This window comes from Leguminivora glycinivorella, chromosome 16 (assembly GCF_023078275.1).
Source record: "Leguminivora glycinivorella isolate SPB_JAAS2020 chromosome 16, LegGlyc_1.1, whole genome shotgun sequence".
Taxonomy (NCBI): domain Eukaryota; kingdom Metazoa; phylum Arthropoda; class Insecta; order Lepidoptera; family Tortricidae; genus Leguminivora; species Leguminivora glycinivorella.
This window is the reverse complement of record NC_062986.1, coordinates 13642903-13656037: the sequence shown is the minus strand read 5'-3', so window position 1 is coordinate 13656037 and position 13135 is coordinate 13642903. Positions and strand designations below refer to the sequence as shown.

The 13135-nt window shown below is 42.1% G+C and overlaps 1 protein-coding gene across 1 annotated transcript in view; it reads left to right on the top strand.

Moving 5' to 3' along the window:
• The window catches only part of LOC125234928 (zinc finger protein 608-like), a 154184-nt gene that overhangs the window by 25511 nt on the left and 115538 nt on the right, over nt 1–13135 (top strand). Inside the window, exons 2-3 of the mRNA XM_048141350.1 lie at nt 2290–2869; nt 2911–3107. Of these exons, the coding sequence (XP_047997307.1) occupies nt 2350–2869; nt 2911–3107 (717 nt within the window). The 5' untranslated portion in view covers nt 2290–2349. The remainder of the gene's footprint in view (nt 1–2289; nt 2870–2910; nt 3108–13135) is intronic.

Genomic DNA, 13135 nt, shown 5'->3' with positions numbered 1-13135 from the left:
GTGACGTGGCAGGGCGATCTTGATGTACAGTACGGGTCAGCTTGTATGATTCGATGAGGTGAGGTAAAGGTACTCAAAGCTCTCAAAAAGTGTAGTTATTTAGAGTAATTCAAATTAAACAACATACTTCTATATAGTCTGAATTTAACTATTTATATTACATGAAATGATCGATTGATATGATAGGTCAGATATATACATCTGATCCTAATACATCTTGTGAAATAGTAGTTATCTATATGATTTGCATAATTTATGGATAATTCTTACTTGACATATTTATTATTCCAGATCTGCGTCCTGTACTTTGGTTAACGAGTGCCGAAAATAGTTATTAACCAAAAAAGACCGCCAAATTAACAGCATTTCACCGACAAAAGCTGCCTTGCACCATTTTTGTAAGGGTTATAGGTATATCAAGGTGTCCATTTATGGGGTCAACTAAACCCAATTCAAAATTTGCCATTATTTGCTACTTGTGGCTGGACGAAAGTCTGTAACAATTGGGATTTGGGAGCCTACTTGCCCGCAACGTTGCCCGTTGCTGCAGAAACATGCCTCGAAATTGTCGGATGCAGGTGTAATAAAAAACAGTGCCGCGTAAGGTGCAACCATAAAAAAAGACTTTTTAAATTAAATGTTCGGAGCTGATGTGCTTATGCAGTGGATGTTGTGATATGTACATAATTAAATTCAGACTATTCATGTTGTTTTATTTGAATAACTCAAAATAGCTACACTTTCTGAGAGCCTTGAGTAGTAGCCCCGATACACATGTTTTCGTCTAGTCAGACCATTTTTTGAGGTTCTCCTTTGTACAAAAGCAATGTCTTAGTTCAAAAATCATTAATGTTTAATGCTAATACGAATCTAGTTTATTTTTTATGGCACTATTGCGCAATAACTAACTATCATTGATACTGAAAGGAAGAATATGACGATTTTTATTTTATCTTTTATGAATGGGTAAAACCGATTTAAGGGGGCCCAAAGGAAGTAACTAAATTCTGCTAGTAAACTAAAAAATCTTCAAGCCTATGCATGCAGAACTGCTTTAGGAGAGGAGAACGTGATTAAGACATTTTTTTTGCAATATAAGTCACATGCAATTTTATTTTACAATCAAAATAAACTATATTATAGGACTTTTACAATTTTCTGTACTGGGTCGTGATATACCTACATGTGTGTACAAACGTTATTAGAATAAGTATATTTCTGTATTACTAGACGAACTCCACTGCATAGCGGGTAGTAGGTACCTTTACCTCACCTCATCGAATAATGCAAGCTGACCCGTACATTAAAATTTTCATTTTCATTATTTTTTATCTCGCGTTTCGTAATATATTTATATAACAAACTATATATTTTTATAAACTGTATAAATGTGGCTTTTTATTGATATTTATTGCTTTTAGATATATATTGTGTAGAAAGAACAAAATAGGATAATGTTAAAAAAAATTATCACATTTTTAATATTTTTTAAAATTTTTGTATTTTTTTTATTTTAAGTACATTAATCACTAAAATAGCCATAAACTACAATGATTACGGCTTTCGTGTGTTAAAAATAGTGATTATACCTGAAATCATTGACAAAACTTATTGAAATGAGCATTCAAATCACCCTATCGGGCGATGTAAATTATTTTTTATCACTCGTCCTATAATATATTTCTATAACAAATTATACATTTTCTAAAACTTGATAAAATTAGCTATTAAATAATATTTTTTATTTAGAAAAAACCATTACAGTTTTCATAAAATGTGCAATAATATGTATAAAAAAAAATCTCGTTTTCAGATTTTCCCATTTTATTTTGTATTTTTGTTCTAAAATACATTTTTTTTGTTCCAAAAATGAATTCCTCGTCCTTCATTTATCCGAAAATGATATATCGCATGCCCTATTTTGTATAGTTTTAGAGAAATATGGTTTCAAAGGAAGCGCGGCGGCGCCAGCCTTCCCCCCCTCTTCCCTCCTAAATTAAGGGGGGCTCTCGATGCCTCCCGATCTTTATCTACTCAGGGCCAGCCAAGGAACAACCTGTGCCAAGTCTCAGTGCTTAATCATAAAATGCAGGGTGTTGTGCAATAGCGTCCCCAGTAACTATATGGGATTGGGTTTGAATATTTACTTTGAATTAAGAGTTTCCTAGTGTGTGGTGTGGAGTATTCCGGGGGGAAAGCCAATCGACTTTATCTTAGCCATTGTGTAAAACATTGTAGGTTAGTAAGGAAGTGGTAGTGAAGTAGTGCTGATGTGCATTATTGTTGCAGGGCTACAATGGTGTTGTCGTGTGCGGGACGCGAGGGGGCGGGCGCGGCGAGTCGGCGCGCATGGCTGCGTCAATGAGGGAGGGCGCGCCGGCCGGCGGAGCTCGCCCCGCGCCCCACGCGACCAACTTCGAGTACGATGACAACGAGTGGGACATAGGCATCGGAGACCTCATCATTGACCTCGATGCCGACATAGAGAAAACGGACGAGGCGGGCGGCATGGCGGCCCGCGCCGAGCCGGACGCGCAGCGCACGGCGCTCAAGATGAAGATCAAGCGTACCAAGCCGGGAACCAAGAGCTCGGAGGCCAAGCACGAGATCGTCAAGTCGAACGAGATGAACGGCGAGCCCAAGACGCAGGGCGCCGCCGCCGCCCCGCCCGCCGCCGCCAAGCGCGGCTCCGGCGGCCACCGGAGAGACAAGGCGCGCGACAAGCACCACCACCCGCACGACGTCAACGGCGTGGCCAGGCCCGTCGCGCCCAACGCGCCCGGGCCCCCCGCGCCGCCGCTGGCCGCCCCGGCCGCGCCGCTCGCCGCGCCCGAGCCCCGACCCTCGCCCGCGCCGCGGCTCGAGCCCGGCAAGCCCTCCCCGCGCCCGCGCCCGCGCCCGGCCCCGTCCCCTCCGCGCCCGCGTCCGCGCCCGCGCAGCCCCCGCCGCCGCCCGCGCCCGCGCCCGCGCCGCACGCCCCCCACCCGCCTCACACACCTCACGCGCCGCACGGCCCCACGATACCTATCAAACCTGAACCTGACGACTCGCGGCAAGAAGCCCCGAGCTTACAACCACCGGCCAAGAAAATTAAATCAGAACCTAAGGTGAGTGCATGTGCCTTTTATTCTTTTCTTAGTTTCCATGATTCTTCTTCTTCAAAACCTCACGACTGAGGGTCGTGACCACCCTAAGGCAGCGGTCCCACTTAGGTACCAGCCACATCAGAGCGTCGCGTTTCTCGGGGCGCGCAACGGACGTCCGCGCCACGCCACCTGAGTGTAATTCAAAAAGCGTCTCCACAGTACATTTTGGCGGGCGCTCAGGCGCGCCGCCAAGCGGCGCGGCGCGCGCCACGCCGCCGCCACGCCGCCTGGGGCGCGTCTTACGTCCTTTCTATACAAAATGTACTGAGGAGACGCTTTTTGAATTACACTCAGGTGGCGTGGCGCGGACGTCCGTTGCGCGCCCCGAGACACGCGACGCTCTGGTGTGGCCGGTCACTTAGGCGTCGCGTGTCTCGCGGCGCGCAACGGACGTCTCCGCCACGCCGAATTACATTCAGGCGACGTGGCGGAGACGTCCGTTGCGCGTCGCGAGACAAGCGACGCCTAAGTGGGGACGCAGCCTAAGTCGCTGTACGTTGCAATGCCCTCCACTCAGGTCGATCCTTTGCCTTCTATATACATTGTTTCCATGATTACTCCAGGCTAGCCGGGCCTCTTCATCGTGGTTCTACCGACCGGCTACAAAACCTCAGATTTACAGAAAACGTTTTGCCGAACGTCGTTACTCTGCTATAGCTATAGGAAACTTCTGAAAACTGTATCTGCAAAACGAAAACAAGGGCGAATGAAATGGTTAATACGTATTGGATCCCATTAGTCCTAGTGAGATTAAGTAGATTCGATACTCCGTATTTGGGTCAAAATTCAATAGCATAATCTCTAATTGGTAGTCCGTGTAATCTCGCACTAATTGCCGATTGCCCTCCTCAGGGCCGATTGTTTGGTAGTCTATTTAATTGTTCGGCTTTAGGGCTGTTTGCGCGTGTGATTGAGTGCAAACGCTGGGAGTAATCCGCGCCTGTCGGAGCCGCATAGGTTCATTAATTCACCCCTCCTCTCGCCCGGTGCGCTCCTGGTCACAATACCTACTGCACTCCGCAAATTAATGCGATTGCGGCGGCTGTGGCAAATAAAGCTACAGATGCAGCCAGACACGATCGGAGATTGCATTGAGTAAGAAAGAATTGACCAAAAACAGAGAGTATCCATTAATGTGCAGCGTTGACAATGCAGCGTTGTTAATGAGATTCTTTTAGTAATGGGCAAAAACATGGACACATTCCCGTCTTTAAGATTTCCCGACACGCATCAAAATCTAATCATGCAATAGACACAAGTCTTAAACCACTGGAAAAGATTTAGATTCGACCTCAAAACATGAGGAATGTGTTCGCTAGAGCAGAGCACAGTAGTTGGCACACAAACGGTACTTACGGTGCAGTGGTTCACTTAGATAAACGTCTGCAAAATTGCATGAATGCCTACTTCAAACTTAGCATCCCATTATTGGATGCTCGCTAACCATTCCCGCTCGCTCGGTTACGTAACATGCGCCCAGGAACTTCTCGCGGCTCAATCATCGAGCACCTGCATGCAATAGCGTCTTGCAATAAACGCATATTTGTTGCACGATGGCGATGCACATCATTAATCAAGCCGACGTGAGCGGGTATTGCCAAAGGTTCATGCAAACTAGGCCCGCGCTCATGATCTCATCAAGTCATCACGTTTTTTTAAACCGCATTATGCCTTGTGACGCGTTCACCATGTTATCGCGTAGTGCAACAGCTGCTCCAGTAATATAAGCAGTCACGCTACCACAATATTTTACGACAGCATTAAATTACGTCGCGTATGAAGGCGAATCATATATTTGCCAAAACCGCACAATATAAGAAAAGGGCGCCTCCCTTTGCTTTTCTAGTCATTAAGTATTCGCTCGCGTCGAGGGGAGAGAACAGAACACATCTCCGAAATTCCTTTCATTAATCACTGTCAAGGGCTCTAAAAATTTCTAAAGTTCTTGTAAAATCAATTTAACGTTCGCTACCCTAACTGGAAAAGTTGTGCGAAGCGTGATAATTAAGACGAGATATCAATTTGAGCCCTCGCCGCCCTCCGTGACGTGACTGTGCACTTCGGACCTCAACAACCCTTTTCGCAGCTGCGATTGATTTCCTTTGTTCCCTCTCTGATTAAGTACTATTGCTTCCGGTATAGTCTCCGCTATCATTGCCGACTGACCTCCCTCACACGAAATCTATAAATTCGTGACTACTGTCAATCGCACTAATGCTTAATCTATCGCATAATACACTATTGTAACGAGCGAGTTTCAAATAAGGGGCGGACCCTCGTCAATAAAACGAGTTTAAATTCCCCACTTCGCTAATATGGCTATTGAGGCTGAGGGACGGATAACAAAAAATACTTTGATTTTTGTCGAGTCGATCCTTAATGGTTCCTTTATATTACATTTGAAATGGAATCATGTCTATTAACTGCGTAATATGGTGCGACGGGTTCCGTAATCGCAGCGTGAACCAGCCAATTAACGAATTAATCTACAGCGCTTAATTAAACAATTTGATCTATCAATTTATATAATACTGCATAATTACACATGTTATCGCAGTGTATTAATAAGATCGGTATCGCAGTGTCCGGCGTGTCGCGAATGAGGTTAACAGCGCTGGCGATTACACTGATCGCTCTGAATAAATTTACATGTTGATTGGCCGCTGATCAGCCGGCAACCGAGTCGACTCGAGTCGAGTCGAGCTCGAGACCTGCCGCCGCCGAGCACGCCTTCCTCGAACCCGACCATTCAACCATACCCTTACTGAATTCGCAATTTAAAACACGATCAGGAAATCCAATCGACCAGCGCTCGGCATTCCGAATCAGCAAATAGTTGTATAACGGCTAGGGTGTGCAAACCGGTTAACCGGTTAACCGAAAAACCGGTTAACCGAGACTTTTTGGCCTCTGTTAAAAACCGGTTTTTATAGTCTCTAACCGGTTAATAACCGAAACTGTATTTATTTCTCAAAATTTGGAAAATTAGGCATTAAAAGGTTCGAAACTACGTAATTATGTATTTAATGTTTTGTAATAATAAAGATTTATTCATTACGTTTCATTGACAACATTATTATCTGTAATGATTTTATTTTAAAAATTAGTCCCGAGTCCAAGTCAATTATACATTTTATACAATACAGTAGAGTCCGGTTAGTATATTACGACTCCGCATAGACCTAACGTCCAACCTCTTACAACGACATAAGCACAGGTATTTATTTGGTTTTCGTATGTGATAGTATGAAAGTACATCCGTTTATTACGACTCCGATTTTAACGACCAGCCACTTTTTACGACACATTTTAATAAATAATAAATAAATATTAGGGACACCTTATACACAGATCAACTTAGCCCCAAACTAAGCAAAGCTTGTACTATGGGTGCTAAGCGACGATATACATACTTAAATAGATAAATACATACTTATATACATAGAAAACATCCATGACTCAGGAACAAATATCTGTGCTCATCACACAAATAAATGCCCTTACCGGGATTCGAACCCAGGACCGCGGCTTAGCAGACAGGGTCACTACCGACTGAGCCAGACCGGTCGTCATTATACACAGAATCCGTCCGTCAAGTCCGATTGCAACGACGAGCGACAATGTTTTTAGTTTTACTAGTAAATTGAGGAAACAAAGCTACTTCCACCCAAGCACGGCCCCCTGTCTTGCCTACAACAAGTAGCAAAATTACATTGTGGCCACGTAACTTTTTGGAGTATTGCTTTTAAAATTTTAACAATTTGTTCGCTTCGGGACTAATCTTACCTCTATAAGCTAAATAGAACCCAATTTGTATTTTTCGATTGCGTATAAACTAGCTTTACTTACAAATGATGAGCAAGCACGCATACTAAAAAGGACTTTTCTAACTAAACAAGTCACAATAGTACGACATCCGGTTAGTACGACGTAATATCAGCGGTCCCTTGAGCGTCGTTGTAACTGGAGTCTACCGTATATTTCAAACTATATTTTTTAAAAGAAAGGTAAAATGGAGATCTTGGTTTTCTTACATCAATTGCTTGTATTACTAGATTTACTAGGGGCTCTGGGAGCTGTAGACCTTCGCGACATGCCTAGAATACGCAACTGACGAATCACATTCAAACCACACAAGCCTTTTTTAGCAATTTCCGCATTTACCAAATTTCCAAAAACTGGATAAAAATGATCTTCATCGTGCAAGTAATACCTGCTACGATATCATCCACATCAGAATTCTTAAAGGTAATGGTAATTATTGCGTAGTACGGCCATTTACTAAAAATCCTCAAAACCGGTTAATAACCGGTTAACCGGTTTTGAAGGAAAAGTCTCGGTTATTAACCGGTTTTTTAAGTTAACCGGTTTTTGCATACCCTAATAACGGCACACGGTTTAAATGAAGCGCACAACGAGCTCACAATTCCATCTTCATTATTTAATTTGTCATTACGCATATCCAAAGCGATATTCGCTGATTGCCACGTCGGGGAAATGTATCGGAAATTTGAAATGTTATTGCATAAACCAACGCCATCATGAATGATAAATTCTGATGAATTTTTCGCTTCAACGAGTTTATTTATTCGCCGGAACGGACGTATCGCGTTACCTGCCTCTGGTGTATCATCATTCATTTCGTAAAAACGTTATTGCTTTAGTCAAAGCCTTGTGACTATTGGACGGGAACTGGGTAAAATGTGCCTACTTGAAATAATTGATTGACGATATCAAATCGCCCCTCTGGCTTGTAATGCTTATAATTATTGTTGGGCCCCCGTCTGGTAATTATTTTAGCCCCTACTCGGACGTGTTACCGCGTTACTCGACATCAATAACTTTTGTGAGAACAAAAACATTCCTTTGTGTTTCAGATAAATTAAATATTTAATAACTCTATAGAGTTTCAATCTTCTTGATTATATTGCCTCAAGCTTAACCAATCCACGTCAAGAAACTTTTGGACAATGATGCTGACGACATTGATGACTGGTGCCTACGTGCTATTTGTAAAATAGCTACGTTACCAATTCTCCATTTATTCCATTTATTATTCAGAATTCGTGAATGAATCTCGATGTATGTGGCTTTATTTCATTGATGTCTATTATCTTGTTAAAATCAAAGATAAACTAGTACCAGGGTCATTTGGTAGCTGGCTGAGTGAGGAGCGCGGACAGTAGCGGCAGCTGACTACTGTGTAATTATTATTGGCGTAATTAGGATGTGGGGCCGAGCCCGCGGCCCGCGGCGCCGACAGCCGGTCCAACAAATGCCATTATTATTTCCGGTTCGCATTACTTCGCTGCGGTTTGTTACGTTCTCATTCATTATATCATCAAAACTGTTATAAATATCAACTCCTCCATGTTACATTGATTTAACATTAATTAGATACCATCTGCGTTCAATTGAATTAACCGTTCTCGAACTAGACTGTTTACTATTTATAACGGTTACCTATAATTTCGTCCGCTATCAGATTGGAAATGTTCGCCGACAGATGTTTGTTATGAGCTCTCATTTTTATAATAATCTATCTATCTTCTGAAGAATAACATTGGTGTTCCGTATAAAAAGTCCCGTGTCTGAGTTGTCATAAACCCATTTAAGTTACACGGGCGTGTTTGCGGCTGGCGGACCGAGTGGAGCCCGACTAGTCGCTCGACTCGTCGGTTGTTTTGTCGGCGGAGGCATAATCCGCAGCTGGCGTGTACCTGGGCTCTTTGTTCGAGTGGAAAGTTTTGCTTGAGGGAAATGTGGGGAGCAGATTTGTCTCAGTAATTAGGAATTTATAAAGGGGGAACGACTGTTATTATGAGCTTCCGAGGGACCAAATTGCGTCTGTGATATGAAGATGTGCTATAAACCTAACGATAAACTCTGGGCCCTTACGTAACTGGCACTAGTCATTTCCATTGTGGTTATTCTGTGACAATAAAATTATGAAGCGGATAATAGGAACCGGTGTAAGCGACCACGACTCTATCTTATCTAAATATGATCATGTTGCGCAAAATGCAGATGTGCCTTGTATTCGTATGCTTTGGACGTGGCGATGAAAAAACGACAGCGTACGGCACTCTGCACTCGGCTCAAATCATTGAGTAATGATTACTTCGTATAGAGGAGCTATAGCAAACAACGAACGTGTCACAGCCTGTAAGCTGAAGGCGGGGCGAGGGGGCGGGGTGTGAACCAATGGCCCGCTTCCGTAACGTCGCATGCGCTACTATTTTACTCGGCGCTTACGACCTTTCGGTCGCGATGATGAGCCTTGCATAGAGTGCATAGATTAAGTCGTAGTATAGAAGTGACATGGATTTACATGGGCATTTTTTTTAATTTATGACTCTCAATTAGCGTGAGTTGTTAACAAAAAACATAAAACGCTGTTAGTTTTGTAACGACTATCAAGCTTGAAATCTGTATTTAAAACTAAACTTTTTTCACGTTCTGAATTTAGATTATAGCTTAGTATAATTTACATAATTAAAACAAAAACGATGTTTTTATTGAAATTCCATGCTTAATTATCGTTTCAAAACTGACAGCGATTTAACTTTTTTTAACAACTCTGTGAGTCCCAATTTTTTTAAATGCCCACATAAAGCTGCATACGGACTGAGCGTACATGTGTACACGTAGCCGCAACTGGATATTAGTTATTTATGTGACATTTGCATAATGGTAGGCATTAAAACATGAGTGTTGTTTTTGTTGTGTTAATAAGATAACATGAGTGTTTTAATGCCTAATTATGTATAGTCGCATACATAACTTTATCTACATCCATGTATGTATGAGCGCGGGTTTATCGTCCTATAGAAAATTTGAATTTCGCGCGTTTTTATACTCTCATAATTTGCTTGACCGTCTACCTACCCAAATTCATTCAGGCAGGTTAGGTACTGCACTTACATTTACATACTCACATGAAATTCGACACGCGTATTGAGAATCTGTTATAGACCGACATGCTGGAAAACTGAGCAATTCTGACAATAATAATTAAATAACCTTTTTTGCGTCGATAAATATATATAATTTAATATATGATAGGAAACTTGAACTAACTTGCGATATTGTCACGTCTGCTTTTGTTGTATTTTTTAGTCTTTGGTTTCAACGAAACATGGCCGCCGCAACATGGCGCTTCGGCATGAGTTTATATTGATACATTTTTTAAAAAGTAAGCGTGTTTAAACAAAAATACAGTAAACCTACGTATGAAAAGTCACTCCTTGGCTTTTGTTAGATTTTCCTGAGCAGTTTGTACAGTACCTCACTACACATGACGGCATTATTTAGACGAAATATTTTTGATTGTGATACGTCAATCTACCACAGCCGTTCGGCACAGACTAAGCGCGTTTGTGCTGATCGGCTCTAAGTGTTGTTACACAAAATCAAGTTGAGGTGCCCTCTCTAGTTAACATAATTACTCAAAGGCTCAAATGGAGTCGCTGGACCAGTTCGCCGACTAATAAAACCTTCACAAATACAATATAGGGGAGCCGAGGATCAAAAGCCGATTTTTTGTTACATTTTTTTATAAGCCGCTATTTTGCCCTCTTTTGTGCCCGTGTTGTTTACTAATGGGTTCTGTTGGGTTCGACTTAAGATAATAACTCGGGGTTTTTTCTCGCCCATGTGTCGCGGAGCGAGTTTTTGCGCCGGAAATGCTCTTTCGGCTTAATCTGTAAACGGGCGACTGCCGCCGCGCCATGTTTTTATTTCCGAGCTCGCACGCCCGCGTCGATTTACTTTCTTTTTAACGCGAGGCTCTGTAAATTGATTCGAGGTATCTCCCTGTTTCATCTCGATATCTCATTCGGGGTCGCGCGTATAATCGTTATCGCCGCTTAATCAATCACCGTACTCGTTTAATTCCCCAATATCCTGTGTTCCAACTAACAATTACACGCGAGGGTCCCGTATCGGCGGCCAGCGGTGCCAATAACATAAATTCTCGCGGGCGGTCGGAAGTGTCCTACCTCCCCCTCTCTCCACCGAGATTGCTGTCGACTCGACAATCGATATTCAATCTCTTTGACGTTTTATACGTTCCCTACTTTCTTACTTTGTGTCGGCATTTAGGGTAGATGATTGGGATCGCCGTCTTAGATGCCTTGTTCGACGCCTGCCGCGTCGTTTATCCTTTAGAGTGTTTTATTTTTACCTCGGCTGGCTTTACTGAAATAGTAAACTTTCGTTGTTTGATGTTCTACAATGGTCTATTGTGCTCTGCTTGCAGACTTTATTATCCTCATTTTATACAGGAATAATAGTGTTTCTTGGAGTTAACCATTTTATCATGATACCAAAAAGTTTAGTCTCATGTTTCTCATAAAACCTGTTATCGATTAAACAAGTTAGTATCATGTCAAGCCGTCAGTAATAATTAATGCTCCGTTCATTAATAATTAAAGATGATTATGTACGAACAGAGATTTATTCAGTAGATCAGGCTATTTATCATCGCGAATGTTTGTTGAACACGAGCTTTAAATACGTTAACGATTTCACTGAGCTCATAATTACGACATAGTCGAACTAATTAGTGAATTCCGGTGGAGCGGGTACCAGGCAGTCAGACATCGGTCGGGGTAATTACAAGTAGGGATGCTCTGGAGGTTTGCCCCCAGTGGTTTTGGCCGAATACCTTACAATCGGCCCCCTCTCTGGAGCCGAATACCGGATATTCCGCAAGATATTAGTAAATTTAGAGTCAAATTTAGCATGGAAACGAATGTTAGTCAAGATTTGGAAATAACCAGAAAAGAGTCAATCAAATCGAAGCGGTCCAAAAACTGCAAAGCCTTCAACCAAATAGCAGGCAATGTTCTGCCGAATACCGTATATTCGGCAAAATAACCGAATACGGAATTTTTGTCGCATCTCTAATTAGCGGCGTCGCTTATCCCGCCAACTTATAATTGAAAGCTCAGTGGCCCAGAAGCTGTATCGCGTTATTGGGCGCGCATATGTAATTTGTTTGTTAAAGATGGCAGTTATCCCTCTCTGCATAATTAAAATTCATCCCCAATGTTGGGCGTATCGATTTGGCTCTGTGTGTCTTTGTGGCTCGCGCAGCCACTTAGGGCGTTGCACCCCCGGATCAGTTGGTGTTACCGGATCGAGTTGTTTTAGAACTTGTAGACTGTATGCCTATTTGTTTATATATGTACTTTGATATTCAAGGAAAATATTAACTTGCAAACTCATGAAATAATGTTAACACCTTAAATGCGGGAATTTGTGAACAGGGTAATGCAGATGTTGGCATGCAAACTTTTGAGATAACTAGCTAGCAATAATAGTGATAGGAACTTTGGGAAGTTTTATTCGAAAGCTCACATCAGAGCCACTAATGTTGATTTTAGGAGTTGAAAAGAAAACCTCTCGGTGTTCTTTTCTTGAGTCACATGAATAACAGTTTATTCCTCAATCCAAAGAGCTCCCATTTAGTTTTCAAGTCATATGAATACGATTGACTCAAATTTGTATTTTAAGTATGGCGTTGTGGATCCAGTGAAGGCAATACTATGCGTAACTTTCGGGATACCCCCATTTGCCAGAATTTCATTTGCCATAATTTTATTTGCCATCCTATTCAATAATCATAATATTGTTTCTCATAACATCTTATGCCATAATCATTGTTTACTGTATTAATCTAGTGCCAGAAACTTTGTTTCCCATAAAGTCAGTTTCCATAATGTCATTTGTCAGAATCATCGAAATCCGTAATTACCACATTCCATACCATCATTTGTCATACAAATTAGCGTCCAGAAAAGTCAATTTCCATAATGTGCTTTGGCAGAATCGAAAACTACTATAATAGGTACTAGAAGGACTAGAGAATGAAACTGCTATCAGAAAGTAGGTTAGGTTAGGTTAGAACTGTGACCCCCTGGAAAATGAAACTGCTATCAGAAAGTAGGTTAGGTTAGGTTAAAACTGTGAACCTCTGGAAAAGG